General features: G+C 32.6%; 1 protein-coding gene across 4 annotated transcripts; it reads left to right on the top strand.

Moving 5' to 3' along the window:
* Positions 1 to 13,577: 13,577 nt before the first annotated feature.
* LOC132300559 (2-alkenal reductase (NADP(+)-dependent)-like) lies at positions 13,578 to 20,856 on the top strand. 4 transcript variants are annotated; one of them, XR_009480490.1, is made up of 5 exons: positions 13,578 to 14,991; positions 15,669 to 15,764; positions 16,397 to 18,360; positions 19,008 to 19,246; positions 20,529 to 20,856. XR_009480490.1 is itself a non-coding variant. In XM_059797690.1 (5 exons), the coding sequence occupies exons 3-5, from the start codon at positions 18,190 to 18,192 to the stop codon at positions 20,605 to 20,607; spliced, it is 489 nt and encodes a 162-aa protein (XP_059653673.1). In that variant the 5' UTR covers positions 13,582 to 14,991; positions 15,669 to 15,764; positions 18,177 to 18,189; the 3' UTR covers positions 20,608 to 20,856. The 4 variants fall into 4 exon arrangements, 2 of the variants coding, with proteins under 2 accessions (XP_059653673.1, XP_059653674.1); XM_059797690.1 differs by having other exon boundaries at positions 13,582 to 14,991; positions 18,177 to 18,360; XM_059797691.1 differs by having other exon boundaries at positions 13,583 to 14,991; positions 18,177 to 18,360; positions 19,087 to 19,246.
* The last annotated feature ends 4,115 nt before the right edge of the window (positions 20,857 to 24,971 follow it).

Raw genomic sequence — 24,971 nt, 5'->3', positions numbered from 1 at the left:
TCTATTATGAGATTGTCACCAATGAATAGATTGTAGAAGAATCATAAGGAATAACATTAAGACGATTTCAAAGAAAAAGGAGATCTGCTATTCCGGATGACTATGTGATATATCTGCAAGAATTTGATTTTGATATATAGTGAGATATATACGGATTCGGTTACATATTCACAAGCCATTAACAGTAATGATTTTACTAAATGGATTAGTACCATGAATGAAGAGATTATAAAGAAATCTTCTCTCCAGTATCCAAGAAGGAATCTTTTAAAATATTATGGCATTAGTAACTTATTATGATTTAGAGTTACATTAAATGAATGTGAATACAACTTTTATGAATGAAAGTTTATAAGAGAAAGTCCATATGGAGCAACCTGAAGGCTTCACATTAGAGGTAAAGAATTCATGGTCTGTAAACTTAAGATGTCAATATATGGATTTAAACAAGCTTTCTAACAATGGTATATTAAGTTTAATGATACCATTATTTCTTTTGGTTTTAAGGAAAACACTGTTAATCAGTGTATATACTAGAAGGTTAGTGGGACTAAGTTTATATTTCTGATTCTATATATTGGTGATATTTTATTTGTTAGTAGTGATCTTAGTTTATTATATGAAACTAAAAGTTATCTCTAAGAACTTTGAAATAAAAAATATGGATGAGACATCCTACGTGATAGGAATGGAAATATTTCATGATATATCACGTAAATTTTTAACATTGTTTCAGAAAATATATATTGAAAGAGTTTTAGAAAGATTTGGTATGGAATATTATTCAACCAGTATTGTTCCATACATAAAAGGGAATAAATTCAGCCTAATGCAATCCCAAAGAATGAGTTAGCTAGAAGGTACAGAAATGAAAAATATTCCTTATGCATATATTGTGGAGTTTGATGTATATACAAGTTAGTATGTGATAAAAGATTATATGTTCACACTTAGGAAGACATTTTTTAATTGGTTATTTGTTTCTTTTGACTAGAAGAACAATATTATGAAAAAGTATAAAGTAATTTTTTATTACTTTGTCTATTATGAATTTTTAATTAGTAGCATGCTTTAAGCCTACAATTTATTATTGCAGAATTTATTTTAGGATTTAGAGTTATGTGTACCATTTTCATATTGCTGCAAATTTATGCTACAATTGTTGATCTTCTTATATGAAAAATGATAGATATTTTAAAGTTGAAATACTTTATCATTAAAGAAGATGTTTAGAAACAACGAATGTGTATTGAATATATAAGCACACAACTTATGATTGCAATCCATTAACGAATGGACTACCACCCAAGACGTTTATAGAACATGTTAAAAGAATGGGTCTTGAATGTAATCAATGATGATTATTTTTTAATTGTGGATTGCTTAACAGTGCTTATATATATTTGACATTTTGCGCTCATTAAATGTGTTTCTGATATTTACTATTAATTAATGTACATGTACGTATTGTTTTAATAAGTGGTAATAGGAATAGTCTTGGAAAAGACATTATTGTTAGATCATTATTGATACTTCTCATTATCGACTATGTTGAATAGGTTACTAGTATTGTGGTACATGGAAGGTACTGTGTCATTTAGGGGCATACAACCGCCATGACTCACATTGGTAGTATGTTTACCATAGCATTTATGATGACCAACTTAATACCTTAATCTGATTTATGGTGCACATTAATGACTATTTTACTAAACCACTGTAGAAGTTATCGTATGTGCCAAGTGGGAGAATGTAAGATTATTTATTTAATTGTGGCTCATATGATTTGGACATGTGACATATTATTTAGTGGTTAAATAAAATAGATATCAGATTAATATTATATTATTTGGTCAACTTATAAATTACCTTTTTGATAATTACTTATTGTAGAAGTGTTTTCCTTTCTTGCTCCTTACTTTGATGGAAAGTGGAATTAGGTTACTAAAAGGAAAACTGGTCCTCTCTCTGTCTTTATATAAAAGTGCATATACTCCATCAATTATGTACGATTAATGATACAACACGTAAAATTTTTATGAGTGCAAAAGGCCAAGAAAGAGAAATCAGTTTCCACCTTTGTCTGTTGATCAGAGTTGCAGATTAGTTCGTGGTTAAAGGATCTAGACATTGGATTTAATCTCAACAATGTTTGATATCATGAATCGAGGTATTTATATCAACCATTTATTTATGCATTATACATATGTGTAAATCATGAAGTTCTAAGATATGAGATTCATGTAAATTTGTGATTAATGGCTTAACATGAATTATTAAAGTTTACATGTGTGTGTGTTTGAAATCACAAAGGCGGAAAGAGAAGAAGTGAGAAAAATAGGTGTTATTGAAAGAGTACCCAAGTGGCTTCCCAAAAAAGAGTGATGTGTATATAAGCACTGATACTACCATATGCTTGAAGGTGCCACAAGGTTCTAATGGGGTTTCGGTGAAGAATCTCTACTTGTCATGCGACCCTAGAATGTGACTTCTAATGCAAAAAACCGAAGGCCTTGACTTGCCTTCCTTCACCCCTTGTTCTGTATGTCTCTATATATATATATATATATATATATATATGTTTCTATGTTAATCATATGATTACTCAAAGACAGTTTTGGGTTTTTATTTCATATGAAATGCAAAAACAATGTTTTTGTTAGCATTGTTGTGTTGTGATTTACAGCATGGACTCTTTTTTCCTTTTCTTTTTCTGAAAAGTTATTTATAGCATGGTCTGTAATTAAATTTGTTGCACAAATGAAGAATGCTTTACATAATTAAAAAAAAAAAAATGGGGAAGAAATTACTAGTTACTCCTATTTTTAAATTTTAAAGGCAAATAACTGTTAATTTATTTTACTTTTAAGTAGAATCCTACTTTTAACATATACTGAGTATTAAAATGCTATTTACTTAATTCCGCTCATCCAACCAAGTGCTTTTGATAATGCAATTTGAATATTACTTAAAATGAAGTAAAATTTTAAGTGATAAAGATATCACTTATCACTGAATGATGAACAATAAAAATTCAAAAATATTTATTTTTTAATTACCACTTAAAAAATTACACTTAAAATTTAGTCCTTAAACTTTTCAGTACTTAATTTTCAATTTTATCAAATATCACACTTTAGAATTCTATTAACGAATTTTTTTTTTTTTTTTTCCAGCTTTGTCCAAAATTGTCCTTTCTTATAAATGTCTTGAATGTTTTTTTCTTATTAAAATACTACCATGTGAACCAATAAAATAATTCAAGCTTGTTATTTTGGTTTATGCTGATGATAGTGATTACGGGCAAAAATGGAGACATAATATCAAAGCTCAAACTTTCTAACATATGCAAATAAGGATCACGATTTAAGAAAAATTACCGTCAAGGACTATATCAATTCATAAAAAGAACAAATCACATGATCTATATTCCCTTACCAACACCTTTACCTTTAATTTTTAAAATTAGTATCAATCTACAATAATATTGAAAAAAACATAGTTTTAAGTGCCACCAAATTTAGCAAGTTTTAAAAATATTTAACAAGTTATTAGAATTCAACCAATTGAAATAAAAATAAATATTAAGGCTTCACAATTTTTTTGATTAGGTGAATTCATGTACCATTAATAGATTATTTAAATTATGTAATGTTATGGCTTGAATTTGGTGTCGTCGCATTGCAACCCGTTTATGACTCCACGCCCTGTTGAATCCCAATAAATATTTTGACTTGTTTTTATTTATGGGTCGTGGATCCTAAATATTGAGAGACACTAAAAAAAAAAAAAAAAAAAAATGAAACTGAGAGTTAGGGTTTGGTGGCTGAAACTTGTAGTTTCCAGATTTTTGCATAGTGAAAACTTTCACCGGATCTTCACCGTAGACATAGGTTTTGCCGAATCACACTAATATCTATGTTCTTTGTGTGTGGCGTGTTTATTTTCTGTTGTGTGTTGTGATTGTTGTTTAGGTTTGTCACGTTGCCGTAACAAGATTGGGATATATTAGTACATGCTCGGTAGAGATACGTAATTTTTTAGAGTTCAAAATTGGTTGATTCAATCTTGTAAGGAAATATCAAAAGGATAAATCACATTGCATGCACGTTCACTCTGATTGACACAGTGCAGGTTCTTAAAGACTTAAACTCGTGTATATGAATTTTCATGGTGAAAATATTGCAGGTGATAACTGGGTATGGAGTAACAAAAGTTTTGGATTCAGGACACCCAAACTTCAAGAAGGGTGACTTCGTTGGGGAACAACTGGATGGGAAGAGGACAGTCTCATTACGGAACCTAATTCTCTTTTCAAAATTGAACATACTGATGTACCTCTTTCATACTATACAGGAATTATGGGTAAGTATGTAGCCTTTTGCCATTAAAATTTAAATATTTGCAACTAATACATAACTAATATGATTTGTATGAGTCTAACATAATGCCAAATAAATTGATCTCATTTAAGGGGATACATGTAGTCCATTGTATATGCCTATATGACAATCCTTGGAATTTCTTCTTGTTGCAAAAATTAATACAATCACACAAATAAGAACATGCAGATTTATACGGTTCACTTAAAACTTGAGTTAGATTCACCAAGTCACCAGGATTTCACTATGATGAAGTACTACAAAATGAAACAGAGTTCAGAATGATTTTCCACAGCCTCACTATACTCCTATAAAATTAGAGTTACATAGTAAGTTTGAAAATAAAATAACACCCAGCCAACTTACACATGCACCAACAATTACCCTTCATAGAGACTCAAACCCTCAAAGTTCCACTTTAAAAGTAGAGTACTAAAATTTTGGTTAATTGCAAATATGTCAACAAACCCTCAAGGGTTGGCCAAAATGGTGCTTGGCTCCTATTAAATCGACGGTCTCGACAAGCTCTACAACTTTGCCAAAGGAAGTGCTATCAAATTCCCAGAGGTGTGGAAGAAATCAAGCATTGAATCCTTGATTGCAAGGAAAAAGAAAAAGAAAAAGAAGAAGGAGAGAGGCTGTAGGTAGAGAGAGGAGAAAATGAGGCTTGAATTAGCCTCTTGGCCACTAATGACTTAGTGGTGGGTCTCTCCACTAAGAAAATATCCCATCTTTTTGACTTTTCACCACAAAAATCTATATATATACAAATTAAACTACAACCACACAATAATAACTTGCAACATAAAATTATGAACAAAATAAATATGTATGATATGCAATGAACCTGATACACAACCCCCGTGCATAACAATTCCGGTAGCGGGTTCCACGCAGAGCCTTCCAGCCCGAAAAACAAAAAAATGTCGAAATGGCAACCATTGCATTTCTAAGAGTCCTAATGTAATGTTTTCGATATTTATCATTTTTTTTTTCATTTTTTGGGATTTTTTTTTTATTTTTTAGGGTATTTTCGCCTTTTCCCGTTTTGCATGCTGGACACCGTAGGGTGTGCCGGATATGTCACAGTGTTGATTGAGACATTTCCTAGAGTTCAAGACTCTTAGAAATGCACCGGTTGCCATTTCGGCATTTTTCTATTTTTCAAACCGGAAGATCCTAAGTGAGACCCGATACTGGATTTGTTGGGCACGGGGGTTGCGTCTCAGGTCCATTGCATTTCATGCATTATTTATTGTGCATAATTTTTTTGGTTAAATGTATGTGTGGTGGTGAGTGATTGGTGTGTATTTATATCTATAATAAAGTTAAATGTGAGATTTTTTTTTAAAGTGAATGGGACCCACCTCATTTTTTTTAAGCCATTACAAATGACTAAGGGGTCATTTGTTAACCCATTTTTCTCTCTCTGCGTGACTCCTCTCTCTTTCCCTGATAGTTTTTTTTTTTTTTTCATCTTCAAAGCTTGATTCAAGCCTAACCTTTTGGAGATTTTTTGTGCCATTTGCTGCAAAACAAAGAGCACGACAAGATCCATGTATTGATGTAAGCAATTCCTCATTTGGCCAACCCTAGGAATTTCGAATTTTTGGACCCATTTGGGGGTTTTTGCATCTAAGTGAGGTAGTGGTTTCTAATCTATAATCTTCTTGTGCTTTTGTGAATTATCTTGTATAAATTGTTACCTACCATGTTCAATTTGTATAGATTCTTGCAAAAATTACTTAAATGTTGTATATGGAATGTTTAATTATGTGTTGAATGATGTATTGTGATCGAGCATGCTTGTAGGGACTAAAATTCATATTTTATAAGCTTACCATGCTAGATTATTGTTGAATGAAAGCATGTATATTTTTTTATTTACTTGTAAAGCATGCTATATGGTTTTAGTTGAATTAATTGTATAAAAATGAGTATTGGCATGGTATAAAAAAGCATGATGCATTCTATGCATAAGCATTGGGTAAGAAAAATGGGAAAGTTATTTTGAAATGGAATGAAAAAGGTTTTGGGAAAAAGTTTTGAAAGGATTTGTGAAAACCCGACCGCCTAGGAGTTGCCTAGGGACCGCGGCGTTAGTGTGGCCTAGAGGGAATTGGGGAGATTTTTCTAGCGTTGTTGAGTTACTTGGGCCCAAATGACGCCATGGAGTTGCCATAGTTCAGGGATAGTTAACCAATCTTTCTCTCATGTCGCCATGGAGTTGCTATGGGATGGGTTACACTAACAGTTTGGAAATGATGATGGAAAAGGTTTTGGAAATGGGGAGTGACATTGCATAACATTGCATCCCATAGCATGGCATGGTTCGTTTATGACTTGGATTATTGTTGTTGATGTTGTGGTTATATTTTTTCCTAAAAATGGCATGATCTCGGTTCTTTTTCCTATTCCTAGCCTCGTTTGGATTCATGGGGTCACAAGAAGTCTGTCTTAGGCACCTCCAACTGAGCCATTGTGCTCACCCTTTATTATTAATATTTTTCAGGACACAGAAAGGAGGTGGCAAACGACCATCCACCACAAGTGGGATTGGAGATTTATATTTTGCTATTTTTGTTTTATAACTTTAATATTTTTTGAAAAAGTAAATCTTAACTATTCTGTAAAACTCTAGTATAATTCGTATAATGTTGTAAATTATGGACTTTTAATTTCAGTTGTATTTCATGGACTGTAAATTGATGTAATTAGAGTATGTTCCTTGTAAAGGAGTATGGGACTAGGTAGTGGATTGGCGCTTTCATTTTTTTTTTTTTTTTTTGACGGAATTAGAGAACGAGACTCTTTTTATATGTATGTCGTTTGTTTTGGGAATGTTTTATATTAGCTGCATTATGCGTCGGGACATGATAGATTAGTTTAAGGCCAAGTGAGACCATTACATTTTTTTTATGCATTTCAACAAGTTATGGTAGGACACTTTTTAGTAGAGGTCATGCCAATTTTTTTTTTATTATATAATTGGTATTGTTTGAAAGTCTTTACACTAAAAGTCAAAGAAATGCCCTAACTAACCCTTGGACACTCTCGGCACATCTCATGGTGTCTGGCACGCAAAATAAGAAAAGACGAAAATGCCTTTGCAAAAATAGAAAATTCTAAAAATGAAAAATGGCGAAAATTGGAAACATTACATATTACTAAGCATGCAATTGTAATGATTGCATCCACTTCGGATATGGCCCAGTAGTTTACTCGCTGGACTTTGGAGCTTAATTTGCCTAAGGTCTGGGGTTTGAATCTTGCTGGGTGTTCTTTGTGGTTAGCCTCCGCTGTCCTGCAGTGACTTACCCGGGTCCTCGGGGATTAGTTAGGTTCTTGAAGGGCCCTAAGGGTTCGTGCTATCTCGGTCACCTTAGGTACGTTAATAGAAAATAAAAATAAAAAATAAAAAATTGTAATGATTGCTTAGTCATTTGGCATCTACATTTTGTGGATAACTTCGTGGACTCCATAACCCATTCTCTAATAATTATACATCATTGAATTTCTTTGCAGCCAACAATTAGTGGTGGTTCTTTACAGTCTAAGGTGGCAAGCAATAAATAATAATAAATAATAGTGGATGACACACTATATAACAATATCTTTATTCCATTGTTTTACTTATGCACACACATCATGTTCTCTCTTTTTCAAAAAAAAAAAAAAAAAAATTATGTCTGCAACTTTACTTTATACGGGAATTAGTTATTCATTCTTTTAGCATTCAATTTTCTCAATCCTTCCAGTTTCATCAAGGCCTGATTCTACAGCTGCACAAAGAAACTATTCAGCATTCTCTTTCAAAGGAATAGCAGAAGCACTTCTCACTGAAATTGTCAAGAAGTTGGGTTCCGCCCTTCTCCAAGAGGCGCGACTTGTGTGGGGCATGAAGGATGAACTTGAAAAACTCAGAGACACAGTTTCCACAAATGGAGCAGTACTTGCAGAGAAGCAGCAGGACACAAACAAAGAGGTTGCAGACTGCTCGAGAAGCTCAACGATGCATTTTATGATGCTGATGACGTGCTCAATGACTTCTTCACCCAACTTCTCCAGCACCAGGTTATGACCGAAAACAAAAGGCTAAAGAAGGTACGCAATTTCTTCTCATACTCAAATCAGGTTGCTTTCAGTAGTAAGTTGGCTCATGATATTAAGGCCGTTAATGAAAAACTAGATGCAATTGCCAAAAATAGGACAAAGTTTCACCTTAATGAACGGCATATAAATCAGGTACGGGTTGAGAATACTAAGAGGGAGGAGACTCACTCTCTTGTTCATGAAGAAAATGTTGTTGGGAGGGATGGTGATAAAATGGCAATTGTACAACTTTTATTGGAAAGCAACATTCAAGATCAGAATGTGTCAGTTGTTGCATTAGTTGGAATTGGGTGGGGGAGACCACACTTGCACAGTTAGTATACAACGACGAGAGGGTTACTAAACATTTTGAACTTAAGATGTGGGTGTGTGTTTATGATATTTCTAATGTGAAACTCATCACAGAAAAGATCATAGAGTTTGCAATAGGCAAAACACTGGAAAACCTTTTGATGGATAAATTAAAAGATAAGCTAGTGAAAAAATTACTGAAAAGAAATATTTACTTGTGTTGGATGATGTGTGGAATAAGAATCGTGACAAATGGTTAAAATTAATAGATTTGATGATGGGTAGTTTGAGAGGAAGTAAGATTTTACTAACTACAAGGGCCGAGTTGGTTGCAAATGTTGCAGGGACAAATTCACTATTTTTTGTAAAAGGCTTGTCTAAGGAGGCCGGAGTCTTGATGTTTATTTGAGAAAATGGCATTTAAACAAGGGAAAGAATCGAAGAATACAATTCAAGTAACAATCGGCAAGGAAATTGTCCAGAAGTGTAAGGGAGTCCCTCTTGCCATAAGGGCTATCGGAAGCCTACTATACTCTAAAGATAACGTTGCTGAGTGGTTGCTTTTCAAAAACAATGATTTGTCAAAAATAGCTAGAGCAGAGGATGTCATTTTGCCAATACTAAAGTCGAGTTATGATAATCTTCCTTCGTATCTGAAGAGATGCTTTACATTTTGTTCCTTGTATTTGAAAGATCAAAAAATTGAAAAGCCAAAATTAATCCAATTGTGGATTGCAGAGGGATTCATTCGGCCAATGTATGAAAATCAACATTTGGAGGATGTGGGTGATTTGTATTTTATGAATTTATTGAGGAGGTCCCTTTTTCAAGATGTTGAAATAGATAACTGGGGCGATATGATGAGTTGCAAAATGCATGATCTTGTTCATGATCTTGCACAATCTGTCACAAGGGCAAGATTTTTCATGGTGAATTCAAATGTAGAATATATTACGAAAAGAACTCAGCATGTGTCACTTGATTACGGTGTAAATTCGGTTCAAAAAATTTCAATTCAGTTGGTTAGAGCTAAAAAGTTATGGACATTTATTATGAATGGTGAAGAGTTTGATTTTTTTGATAAATTAGCTTCTAAATGGATTGTTTCAACTTTTAAAAGATTTCGCGTGTTGGATTTACATGCTAAAATTGAGATTGTGCCAAGTAACATAAGCAAGATGAAACATTTAAGGTATGTTGATCTCAGTTACAATACTGATATCAAGACTTTGCCAAGTTCTATAACCACGTTGCGGAATTTGCAAACCTTAAAACTCAATGGACGTTGGAGTCTTGAAGAATTACCAAGAGATTTTAAAAGATTGGTGAGCCTTAGACATCTTGAGCTTGACGGCTGTGACGCCTTGAGTAGCATGCCGTATGGATTGGGTGAGTTGACGTCTCTTATGACGTTAACATTGTTTGCAACGGATTCAAAAAGCCGACTGAGTGAATTGCAGAGTCTAAGCAATCTACGGGGAAGGTTGTGATACCCCCGGATTTCCGAATGCAGGTTGGCCAGGCCCACGCCCGAATACCCGAGGATATCAAAAACAAAATCGGCAATAAACGAACACAGAGTACAAAAGAATAAAGAAGAATAAATAAAATGCTGACAAGAAACTAAAATGATAATCTAATAATAAACCTCAGAATATATTTCCATTAATTAATAAACTCTTCTGATACAACTGATCCTCCAAAATACAACTTGGGAATCCATACTGTGTGGACCTCTAGAAAATCCAAACTAAACAAATGACAACAATAATTGTCTAAATCGGGAAACTGAATCATAAAGGAACTCCTATGTAGCATCGGAAGAATGAAGTAGACTGATCCCCGCTCAGCACGAACAACCTCTACTCCTGACGAACACCTGAAAAATAATGGTGGGTCAGACCCACAAACAAGTTCTACTCTACTACAGTCCAAGCAGAGATCCGATACACGTATACATCCTAGTCAATCCAACAGTAACTAGTAGTCCGTATATATATATACACACACTAAAGGAACCTCACTAGACTATAGGGTTGTCTCAACCTGAATAGTAGGCAACATGCAAAATGCACATATAATGGGTATGAGTACCTACACCTACCAGGGTACACAACTACACTATATCTAACTACACATCCCTGGCGATATACGCACCCTAACCACTGATCCTGAGACTCAAGCTCATATCATGGCACCATACTTATATATATATAATTTAGTAACCATCCTATCCAGCATAAATTAATCCTCCATAAGTTATTCAACTTATTCAACTGACCTGACTTGAATATAAGTAGGACTTAACATTTTAGTTAATCCATTTTCTTATATAATAAATTAATCATCTATAAGTCATTCAACTTGTTCAGCTGACCTGACTTGAATATAAGTATGACTTAACATTTTAGTTAATCCATTCCCTTATATAATAAATTAATCCTCCATAAGTCATTCAACTTGTTCAGCTGACCTGACTTGAATATAAGTAGGACTTAACATTTTAGTTAATCCATTCCCTTATATAAAATAGGTAGGACTTAACTGATAAGTTAATCCGTCCCTAGAATGCCACCATCCCATACCGGTGCATTAAACCACACGATCCAAAAATTGATGTAACAATTAAAGAAATACATCAAACATTCCAGAAATAGCTATGATAATATGACATCAAGTTATCACATAATATGAATGACTTATTATTTATTTAAGCTTCCTATATCATATGTCCTACACAAACTGAATCTTATACATGATGATATTTTATTATATCATCAAATAAGCATTCTCCATATCCAATTCATCCTACACATTTAATCTCAATTGCTAAAGCATTTTAAAAGATTAAATCCATTCGTTTGTTTAAAACATTCAAATAGCAAGCATCGTTATGATTGAGTGTATTTAAATTTATTTAAACCCAAACCTAGTCCCTATTTAATGTTCAGGAATCCTATGTATATTTCTACGTTCCATCATTCCACAGATATGAAAAATACATAATTCAAACATGTAAAAATTCACACCAAAAATCAAATCAAAATCATGTATTTATCAATTCATAACACAAGAACAGATATGAACCAATTTCATAAAAACCTATGTTTTAATCCAATTAAACATACATAATTATTTAATTTTATGTGTTTAATAAATCCTGAAATTTCCTAGGCATGTACAGAAACACGAATCAAAGGGAAAGAGATAGAAGAAGAACTTGCCTTAAACTTTCGGATCGAAAGTTAAACTTCTTCTTCCTTGATCTTCTCTCTACAGGGTTTTTCTCATCCTTCCTTCATTTTCCTCCTTCCTTCTCTAACTCTCTCTCTCTAGAATATATTACGTGATATATTTTCACTCCTTTTTCAACCTATAGTTGTGTATTTATAGGCTAAATAATAACCCTATTCCTTTTCCCAATCCAAGTCAACTTAATAAAGAAAAATAAAAAATAAAAATATTAAAAAGTTAACTTAAAATATCTTTCGTATATAATTTATGTATACCCTTATTAATTAAATAAAATATATACATTAGATTATTTATTAATACTAAAGTTACCATAATATTAAAAGGTAACTTAAAACATGTTACGTATATAATCTATCTATATCCTCATTAAATAAATAAAATATATACATCAGATTATTTATTTATAATAAAGTTACCATAATATTAAAAAGTAACTTAAAACATGTTACGTATATAATCTACCTATATCCTCATTAAATAAATAAAATTTATACATCAGATTATTTATTTATACTAAAGTTACCATAATATTAAAAAGTAATTTAAAACATAACACGTATCAAACCTATGTATATTTTTATTATTTAAATATAAAACATATACATAAGATTAAATATTACTACTCAAGTTACCATAAAAGTAATTAATAAATTACTTTCCTTTTTATATATATTAAAAAGGTAAGTAAAATATGTTATGTATATAATTTATGTATATGTTTATTAAATAAATAAATTATACACAATTCATTATTTATTAATGGATTATTCAATAATACTTAAGTTACCATAATATTATAAAGTAACTTAAAACATAACACGTATCAAATCTATATATATTTTTATTAGTTAAGTATAAAACATATACATCAGATTAAATATTATTACCCAAGTTACCATATATATATATATATATATATATATATATTATACATATATAATAAAAAAGTAATTAATAAATTACTTTTTTTATTATATATGTATAATATATATATATATATATATATATATATATATATATATATACACACAATTATTTATGGGTAATAATTCACACACATCCAACCTCCTATCCAAGTAGTCCATGGGACCTAATTAGTTGGCCCATTATTACTAACCGTAACTATAAAAGAAAAATAAAAGAAAATAATAAAAGAAAAGAAAATATTTAATTTATAATTAATCAAAACACCATTTAAGCACATAATCTAATTTAACAATTAACACATAGACAAATACAAATAATACATAAACACATAATCAAATAATCAAGAAATACCTAATTCAATTAAACACATAAGTAATTAGTTAAATAATTAATTAAATAATTTATAATACAATTAAAATAAATAAATAAATACCGAGACTATCCTTTTTAAAATTAGAAGTATTACAAAGGTTGATTAAAAATTAAACTTCAACTTGGGGATTCATCTGGCCACCGGTGGTTACCAAAAGCAACAGCACAGTGAATTATTGAGGGGACAAACTACTTGAGGTCCACAGAATACGTTAAGTCACTGGTATTAAATGGCGGGGAGGAGTTATTGTTGGAAGCCCTACATCCACACCCAAATTTGAAGGGGCTGCCAATAGAGGATTATGAGGGAGTGAGTTACCCAAGTTGGATGATGGTTGGCGAAATTGGCTTATCCCTTCCAAATCAAGTCCAAATTTTTATTTTGGGATGTGAGGGATGGAAACATGTTCCACCATTTGGTCAACTTCCTTCTCTCCAATTTCTTAGGGTTGAAGGCATGGAATCCTTGGAGTACATAGACTGCCTCTCTTCATCAACATCCTTCCCTTCGCTGAAAGAACTCCGACTCTCTTCATTGTATAATTTGAAGGGATGGTGGAGGAGCCAAGCAGAAGAAGAAGGAGCAGCCCAACAGCAACAACAGCTTCTATCATTCCCAAATCTCGACAAAATTGATAGATCCAATTGTTACATATGGAAACATCTTGCACCATTTGGTCAACTCCATTCTCTTCAATTTCTTAGGGTTGCATGGATGGAATCCTTGGAGTACATAGACAACCGTACTGGCTACGGCTGCCACTCTTCAACAACATTCTTCCCATCGCTCAAACAACTCGTATTCGTTAGAGTTGCCTAAATTGAAGGGATGGTGGAGGAGCGAAGCAACACCAACACCAACACCAACACCGGCCCAACACCAACATCATCATCAGCTAATTTTATCAACATCATTTCCTTCTCTTTCCAAATCAATCATCCATTTTTGCCCTAATCTGGAATCGGTGCCTTTTTTGCAACAATGTCTTGAAACCCTACAACTGTCCGGGTTCAACGAGAAGCTAGTGCTACAACAGTTAATGATGATGGTGTCCCCAACAATAGTCGCAACCTCGTCCTCTTCATCTTCTTTGCTTCTTCGTCTTTCCAAATTAAAGTCTCTTTCTTTATATTCAATTGAGGATCTAGTTACTCTGTCTGAGGAGTCGTTTCGAAGCAGCCTCACTTCCCTCCAGGAGATTGAGATTTCTGATTGTCCAAGACTAACCTCTCTGTCAGGAGGACTGCGACATCTCACCGCCCTCCATTCCTTGTCTATCTGCAACTACCATGAGCTTGATCTATTAGATGATGACGATGGCATGAAATTTCAAGGCCTAGATAACCTCACATATCTCCTTATTCACAATGTTCCAAAGTTGGCATCTCTTCCTGTGGGGCTATTTATTGAACGGTGTATCAATTTGATGGCTTTGCCAAAGTGGATAGACCACCTCACATCACTTGAGCGACTTTCCATTTCCTACTGCCTCGAATTGACGTCACTGCCAGAGGGAATGGGTCGGCTCAATGCATTACAAAAACTCAAAATTACATCATGCCCTCGAGTTTTACATGATAGATGCCTGAAAGAAAAAGGGGAAGATTGGCCAAAATTGCTCACATCCCAAATGTTTCTATTACACTATTGGTATTAGTTTTACAACCTTCTTCTTTTTCCTATTTGTATTTGTTTAAATCTAAAAGGTGATACATTTTATTAGCTCCACCTTGTGAAAATTTTAGGTTTTACCTACTCTGTTAACTTCAAAATATAAGGGGAAAAAAACATATCATCTAAAAAAATGAAAAATGGAACTATCATTCTCTTAATTGTTGTGTAAAATTGTGGAATAGAAAGAAAATGATTGGATAACTGATTCAAGGCAGGGTCTAGCAGAATTTTCATTGTATGTATTAGGTTATGGTAAACTAGTGTCAGTTTCTAGAGGACATAGTTAATATGTTGAATAGAGTGAAGTTGACCATGTTACAACTCCCTTTTGCAAGTCTCAAATGGAGTGAACTTGGAGGATAGGTTATTTGAGGACCTCCCTTTTTCATTGTTCTAATGATTGAAATCCCCATTTTTTTTCTGGTACATTAATAATACTAATTAAAATATTCCTCTTTTTTTTTTTTTTGGTAAGTATATGACACGCATGCACCAGAAATTGCCTCTTTATGGGACTTTAACTCTCAACGTTCTCTTTTTGGTTAATTGTAAATATGTCAGCATCAGATACTTCCTTCTCATAGTTATGTTATTAATATTTCTAATGGCCCGTCTAATTTTTTTTGCATTTGTTTCTTATTTGGTATGCCCAGAATGACTGCTTATGTCCACAGCATCTGGTGCAGTTGGTCAGCTGCTTGGGCAGTTAGCAAAGTTGGTGGGGTGCCATGTTGTTGGATATCTTTAAGGTAATGCTTCAATTACTTATTTGGGGTATTCTCATCCTGCCTTGTACATATTGACAGTCTTCGTTAACCCTAGGTATCCTGTTACGTATATTATATTGTAATTCAATATTTACAACTGAAAGTTAATTCCATATGACATAGATTACCATACTATGACCTCTATTGTAATCTTTTATTTTCCCCATCTAAATTGTCCTTGAATCATTTTCCCTGCAATGATTCAATTTCTTAATTGAATGTCTTTGCCATTGGTTTTTGACATTTCTCAATTAATAATTTCAAAACCACATATAATCCTGATATTAAACGATAACAATGTCATACACATGGACAATCCTGTCTGATCTGAATTTTGGTGAGATCATAAAACTCCATCTTATTCTTCTCTCTTCTTGTTCATTGTCTCTCTCTTTATTTTAAGTTCAATTGATTTTTAAAATTTTTTTTTTTTTTATGGGACTGGTACAAAAGTCTAGATGGACCATTGCTATCTATAAATTGAAATAACTCAATGTGTATGTGTGTGTGTGTTTTGCTTGTGCAACTTCCATGGATGCAGATATAGAAAGAAGATTGATACTTTTGTATTTGTCCTTCACCATAATCTTATTGTTTCTTTTTTACCTTCTCAGGAACTGTCTGAATGTTTACTTTCTGCATGTGTTATGGGCCATCTTGATGAGCGCATTATCGGATTAGTTTTACAGTCTTCTTCTTCTTCCTATTCGTATTTGTTTAAATCTAAAAGGGGAGACATTTTATTAGCTTAATTTTTATTTTATTTTTCACTATGAGTCTGTGAACCAACTTGTGAAATTTTTACAATTTTCCTACTCTGGTAAGCTTAAAATTTAAGGAAAAAAAATGTCATCTAACAAAATGAAAAGTGGAACTATCATTCTGTTAATTGTGGAAGAGAAACAAATTGATATGGAAAACTGATTCAGGGCAGGGGCCAGCACACTTTCCTTAGAACAATGGTCACTCCACTTTTAATGGTACGCATTAGGGGATGACAAATTTGCATATAAGATTTAACGAAACTAGGTCAAATGGATGATTAAAGACTAAAGTGTATGTATAGCTTTATATGTTACTTGCTTGGTTCAGATTAAGATCCCTCTTTCATATTAGTACAAAGTTTCTACAAATTTACTGGAAGAAACAGGATTAGAACCGGCCAAATGGACGATTACAAAACTGTGTATGTATAGCTTCGTATGAAATATATGTTTTAAAGCAATGGAATGAAATGTGAACTTTTGAGAAATCTGTGTAATGATGTGATGACATTAAATTGATTGATGCTATTGAATTGAATGCAATGTGAGTTGATGTTTACTGTGGATATTGATATTTGATCATTTTTCTGCCTCAATATTGCATTATTATTGTATTGCTATGGATCATGAATGCTTAGCTGAAATGATTTCAAAATATTGTTCTGGAGCTTGATTTCAGAATCCTGTTATGATTTCAGATTTTGCTACTCATAACATATGCCTGTGATAAAACCCTTGTGATCACGGGTAATACAGCATTGATGCTTACTCTTTCATTTCTTCCCTCAGAATCAAAATTATTTCTAGTTTCACCCTCTGTACAAATTTGATGTTCGGAATTCATGAACTTTCGCAGGTTCTCTCCTCTCTTGGCCTGGTCTCATTTCCTATCTCGTATTCATTGTTTCTATCTGAATTTGCTCCTATTCTTATTCCTTCTTCTCTGCATCTGTTTCGGTTGGATACTAAGGCCAGTTATTGAAATGAAAGGGAAACCCCAGGTCACCGCATTTGTTGTTTCCTGTATGCCTTTCTAGAGCAGAGATCTAATCTTTTCTCATCGTATACACACACGTATCACATATGCGTATAAATATGTGTGTGTTCCTGCTTTGTGGCTTTTCCATGTTAAAATCTGGTGTGCATTTCACTGCTTAAATGTTGCTTTTACTGTTATATTTATTTTATATCTGCAAGCATTTACTTGTTTGTTTCAAAAGCAATTTTAACCAGATTAAAGGTTAATCAGTAATTGAATTTTAAATTGCTAAAATGTTTCACCAAGACCCATTCACACCCCCTCTAGGACGATCCTTGTGCTTTATATTCAATTGTTACTGTTTCGGTCGAATCTCCCTTCAAATATAACATTTTAGAGTCAAATTTTATTGACTTTACCTTACAAGGAAATATCAAGAGGAAGCTCACATGGTGCTCAAAGTTTTTAATCGATAGAATTCAAGGATTGCTTTTTAAAATCATAGATAGAAAGGCAGATGGATAGAGTTTAAATTGTTGAAATGACTCAAACTATGAAACTACCAGAGGCTTGCATGAGCATTCACTTTGATTGACATGCTGCAGATTCTTAAACTTGTATATATGAATTTTCATGGTGAAAATATTGCAGGTGATAACTGGGTATGGAGTACCAAAAGTACTTTTGGATTCAGGACACCCGAACTTCAAGAAGGGTGACTTGGTTTGGGGGACAACTGGATGGGAAGAGTACAGTCTCATTTTTGCACCCGATTCCCTTTTCAAAATTGAACGTATTAATGATGTACCTCTCTCAAACTATACGGGAATTCTGGGTAGGTATTTAGCCTTTTGTCATTAAAATTTAAATCCCAATGCCAAATAAACTCTCATTCAAGGGGATACACGCAGTCCATTGTGTATGCCTATATGACAGGCCTTGGAAGTTCTTGCTATAGCCTTCTGTCATTCTTGAAGGTGGAATTTTCATTTTAATTTGAGAACCCTGATCGTTTGATGATTTCCTAGTTATAGCTGATATAGATACATATCTTGTTTTAATTGTCATTTTGGAGATGACATAGTCAATGTGTTGAATTGTTAGCATTAGTTGTGTTGGTGGCATTTGAAATTTAAAACTTGACCATGTTGCAACTCCATTTTAGAAGTCTCAAATAGAGTGAAGTTGGAGGTTAATTAGCTTATTTGATGACCTTCCCTTTTTCATTGTTCTAATGATTTTAGTCCTCAATTTACTTCTGGTACATTAATGGTACTCATTATATATATTCTTTTCTTCTTTCTTTTTTTGGCAAGTATGTCACACTCATGCACCCACAATTGCCCCTTTACAGGGACTTGAACCGCAACGTTCCACTATAAATATCTCTAGATCACAATGTTAGAATTACGTCTTTCTCATAGTTATGTCATTAATATTTCTAATGTCCCATCAAATTTTCTTGCATTTATTTCTTATTAGGTATTCCCGAAATGGCTGCTTATGCTGGTTTTTATGAGATTTGTACTCCTAAAAAGGGTGAATATGTATGTCTCTGCAGCATATGGTGCAATTGGTCAGCTGGTTGGGCAGTTTGCTAAGTTGATGGGGTGCCATGTCGTTGAAAGTGCTGGAAGTAAAGAAAATGCGAGTCCTATCTCAGTAGCGTTTCATATTTTTCATTACCATTTCTTGGTGGATGCTTGTTGGATATCTTCAAGGTATTGCTACAGTCACATATTTGACAGTCTTCATTAACCATGGGTATCCTCAACCTGTCTTGTATATATTGACGATCTTCGTTAATTAATGTGGGTATCCTCATCATGTCATGTATATTATATAATCATTCAAAATTTACAATTAAAAGTTAATTCCATATAAGATAAATTACATTACTATGACCCCTACTGTAGTCTTTTTCTTTTCCCAGTCTAAATTGTCCTTGAATCGCTTTCCCTGCAATAATTCAATTTCTTACTTGAATGTCATTGCCACTAGTATCTGACATTTCTCAATGAATAATTTCAAAACTGCATATAATTCAGATATTCAACACATCTGTATTTCTCTTCTCACTTCATGGTTTTACTATTCATGGACTCTAAATTTTTGTTGTAACATGTGCCTGTCTCATTCATTAAAAACCTCGAGTTTTTGTTTGAATTGATAATCCTTGTATTTTTAGTTTGCTTAAGCAATTAGTTTATTTTATTTTATTAGTTTCCTAGCTTTATAGTTTTAGGTTTTATTTATTATAAAAATATGTACTGCAATAGCAAAAAAAGATTAATCAATTTTATCAATAATATATTAGAATTTCTCGTTAATTTTCTCCTAGTTTGTGGATTCAAACTACCCTATCTTGTGGATTCAAGACAACTCTCGCTCCTTGTGAACATCTTATTATTGGGGCACAACAGAAGTAAAAGAAGAAAATACACAAGCAATCACACAACAAACGCAAGATATACATGGTTCACCCAAAATCAAGGCTACGTCCACGGATGAGAAGATATTCACTATATATGTAGAGATATTACAATAGTAGAGAATTTCCAACACCGAACCATGCACACAAACTCTTGATTGAGTTCTCCGTACACTCTGCGAGACTCCCTCTCGCCATTAGTGTTCACTCTACCAAACGCGTAACTCACCCCTACCTATCAACGTACTCCCTCATAAGGCTGCATGTCTCTCAACTCATAACTCTCAACAATACCCTAGGTGCCTATTTATAGAGTCTCATACCTAATTTCTTGGTGGACAAAGATTACAATTTCTTAGAGCCCAAAACATATCTCTACAAGAAATTATCATTATAAAATAAACCTTAAAATAGAAACTAATAATAATAGAAATTTAAGACATAATTCTTGACACTTATCGCTTCTGCTACGTCAATTTATTTCTTATTAGATATGCCCAGAATGACTACTTATGCTGGTTTTTATGAGATTTGTACTCTTAAGAAAGCTGAATATGTATTTGTCTCTGCAGCATCTGGTGCAATTGGTCAGCTTGTTGGGCAGTTTGCAAAGTTGACGGGGTGCCATGTTGTTCGAAGTGCTGGAAGTAAAGAAAACACGGTCCTATCTTAGTAGCATTGCATCTTTTTCACCAGCCCTCGTCCTGTCATGTATATTATATAGTCATTCATTTACAACTGGAATTTAATGCTCTAGTCTGTTGTTTTTTCCCCACTCTAAATTGTCCTTGAATCGTTTTTTCCTGTATTAATTTAATTTCTTACTAGAATGTCTTTGCCACTGGTATCTAACATTCCTCAATGAATAATTTCAAAACCGTATATAATTTAGATATGCAACACATCTGTATTTCTCTTCCCACTTCGTGGTTTTACAATTCATGGACTCCGAATTTTTGTTCATTTAAAATATTGAGGTTTTGTTTGAATTGATAATTTAATATGATCGAATTTGAGATTCAATTGACAATATTAACTACTGGAATAAGAGTGGGAGAGATGGGAGAAATGATGAAGAGTAGTGGTAGGAGAATTCCCAAGAATTACCAACTTCTCCTGTGCAATGGATGCTTTCATGGGATGAATTTTAAATCACCTTGTTAAACCATCCATGGATATTGTTGAATTTCAGTTTCTAGCTAGCTACAACATTGAATGACCAAATTGAAATCCATCAATCAAAAGTCAGCCTAATATTTTGTTTATATGATTCAATCCTCAACAATAGCTAATATGTTAGTTTTTGCTTTTATTTCGAGTAAAGTTGATCTGATGAAGAACAAATTTGGGTTCGATATTTCGTTCAATTACAAAGAAGAGCATGACTTTTATGCAGCTTTGAAAAGTTCAGTACTTTTTTTTTTTTTTTCTTATTGAAGTCCAAAATTTTGCTTTAAAAGCAAAGGCCATGAGTTAGACGCCTTGTGAGTTGGCCATTCTGTTACATATCTGTTACTTACAAAAAGACATTGGCTCCGTTTGTTTCGATTTCACGTGAAATAAAAAAAAATTTAAAGGTAAAATATATCTCTTATTTTTATTTTATCGGTATTTAACAAAGGTCTACGTCAAGATTGAGGTCGAGTTCATCAGGTGGGGAATGTAAAATAACTTGTCGAAAATTGATAGATAAGTTATTTTTGTTAAATTTTAATATTTTTTTTTTCGTAAATATTTTATGATAATCAAACACCAAAAAATGAAAAAGTATTTTCTGAAAAATATTTTACGTCCAAACAAAGAAGCTGAGATGCATTGTTTCTTAAAATACTAATAGTTAATTAGTAATCATATACCATCAGTTGTGACAATGGCTTGCACTTTCTTAAATAGCCCTGTTTTCAGGATTATGTCGTTTTGATCTTTACTTAGATGGTGGTTGCATAGAACTCTAGAATAAATCCCAACTTAAAATATTTTGAATTTTGGTTTGAAACATGCATAAAACAAGAAATGAAGCAAGTGCAGTAAAAGAAATCAACAAGAAAGAGGACAGGAATTTTTAAATTCAGTAATTTGTGATGATCTATATAGTTGAACAATAAAATCATTTGTATAGGTTATATTATTTGTACAAATGTTTGTCCCTCTAATTGCAAATCCGATCTTGGTTTTAACATATAAAATTAATTGTATGTATGGGAATCATTTTACTCAAAAAATTAAAATTGTAATATCAGATTATTATAATATTGAAAATTTGTTTTAAAGCATGCAAGAAACAAGAAATTAATAACAAGAACAAAGTAGAGGGCTGTATTATATGGTTCAATGATTGGCCTACATTATCTAGGCAATCTTTAGTGAATAAATCCAATAGATGAAGAAATAATCTAGTAACAGATTCCTTTATTTCGGAAAAGAGTCCGCGCTATTTCATCTCAACTCTCTTTGTTTGTTTTTCAATTTTTGCTACACATCTGTATCGTTGTGGCAAGAGAAAGGTATATCCTCTAAACATCAGATTGAAAGAAAAATTGGACGATTAAGGATACAAGACATCTCATACTTATAAACTAAGATTCTTGAAAATTAGATTTAAAGGAACTCCAATTGTGGCACCATAAAAATATAAAACTATTTCAACATTAGTACTATTTCAATTAATCATGTGCCTGCATATGTAAAAAAAAAAAAAAAAAAAAAAAAAAAAAAAAAAAAAATTTAAAGGGAGGTTTATTGCAAAACGCTAAAAGTCAAGCAGGTTAATGCAATTTGCCCATAATAATATTAATAATAGTATTCGAATTATAGATGTTTTTTTAACTTCACTAAAACTGCCTTTGCTAATTTTATTTATTTGGGGTGAAAAGGGGGTTTACAAGAGATTCTAAACAACAACTAATCTCTATTTATTTTGAATATAAGGTTGATCCATTGAAGAACAAGTTTGGGTTTGATGGGGCTTTCAATTACAAGGAAGAGTACAACTTGGATGTTGCTTCACCCCAAATAAATAAAATTTGATCCATTGAAGAACAAGTTTGGGTTTGATGGGGCTTTCAATTACAAGGAAGAGTACAACTTGGATGTTGCTTCCCCCCAAAGGGAAGGTCAGAGATTCGAACCTCAGTGCAGATAGGATGTGTGCGTAATTGCTTTAATTTTCGAAAAAAAAATTTAAAATTCCTGACTGGTTAACTGAGTTGTGAATTCCCTTGAGATTACAAAACTTATCAAGGTATCACCAAAAAAATTTTAAAATTCCTAACCGGTTAAATGAATTGTGAAATATCAAATTTGACATTACTATTTAATATTATATTAAAGGTTATAATTGTTATTTTAAAATTATAAAAATATCCGTCTTCTTTCCAAGCATTTTGAATGTCAAATTTGATTTAATAGCTTTTAACTAATATTTTTGTAAGCACTTTGGAGTATTTTTGTAATTTTAAAATAATAATTATAGTTTTAAATTTAATATTAAATATCAAAGTCAACTCTAACATTTCCTGGATTAACTTAATAGGTTTTTGTTAGTTTGAGAGGTTTTAAACTTTATTGAATTTTTATGTTAGAAAGGGATTTTGTAATTTTAACGTTAATTTAAAGAATATGGATCTCTACAATTACCTACTATGAACATAATATCTTTATAATATCTTATCAGATTTATAAATGGATCCACAAAACAAATAACTTTACTAACCTAATTACTGTCACCTCAAACTAATTTCCAAAAATAAATGATTACTTGAAATAGTTAACCCATCACCCAAACTCAAAATATTTTCTTACACATACGCGGGTACACCATATGGCGGATTCTACGCATTTATTTCAAATTCTATGCGTTATAATGAGCTGAATGCACGTCAATCGGGATGGTATTTAAAATTGGAACATTTAAAATAAGCTGATCCATAAATATAATTCGAAAATAAGTTACAATCGATTACTTGCTCTATCTTTTGAAGTTTACTTCAACATCTTAAATGTTAAATAATATCCGTAGAATCATTTTTTCAAACAAATGGTAATTGAAATTCAGCTCACCCTCAAATTTTGTTGAGTAATAATATGGATGAGCAAAAGTCATAAAAAGAGAGTTAGCTTTGATAATTTTTTATGCATGGTAGAGAAAAACAAAACCATGTAATATTGGTGGTTGTGTCCAAAAATAAAATCATGTAAAATTGAATTTTATTATGTCAGGTAAAAAACATGTTACAAGTAGTATCACAATCACAACTAAATAATGACTAAAGGAAATGGAAAAAAACCAAATGCAGAATGGAAGCGGATGAGATCTTGCAATTTCATTTAATGGCTCTTCAATCAAATAACCTAAAGTTCATTAACAAAAAGATCATTTCTATTTTTTGAGACCATGATCGGCGGCCCGCACGTGTGTTCTAGATGGGTCAAGCCCACCACGATATGGTCCATACCTACTACACACCAACTTTTCATTCATATACCAATTGGTCTTCAGTGATTATGATCTTGTTATTGTAACGGTGGCAGATGTTTGTGCATTTATTTAAAAACTTAAATTATTGTGTAATACAATATATCGACTCATTTATACCAATTTCACTTTCTATTCGGATTCTGATGTTAAACAATTATTCCCTTGTAACATTCTTTCCCACTCGAACTTGTAACGCTCTCGTTATGGTTGGGCCACCCTCCCTACTTGAGTGGACTCACTAGAACATTTTCGAGCCGGGCGCTTGCCGTGACACCGGATCAAATAGTGGGTCTAGCTCTAATACCAACTGCAATGGGTGAGCGCTTACCCATTGATAAAAAAAAACTTAAACTATTAAATAATCCTACATACCCATCCATTTATACCCATTTCATTTTCTATCCGGATCTAATGTTGTACAAATACTATTTGTAACACTTATACACACCCGTCTCACTTCTTTTAAGCTTATGAAATACCTTGCACCCAATTTCACATTCAACCGAAACGAAACTGAGAAAGTAAATATATCATGTTC

Source organism: Cornus florida, unplaced genomic scaffold (genome assembly GCF_030987335.1).
Source record: "Cornus florida cultivar Cherokee Brave unplaced genomic scaffold, ASM3098733v1 CherokeeBrave_3.0.0_Hap2_Chr03, whole genome shotgun sequence".
Classification (NCBI taxonomy): Eukaryota; Viridiplantae; Streptophyta; class Magnoliopsida; order Cornales; family Cornaceae; genus Cornus; species Cornus florida.
Note: the sequence above shows the minus strand (reverse complement) of the source record. Positions and strands in the feature narration are given on the sequence as shown.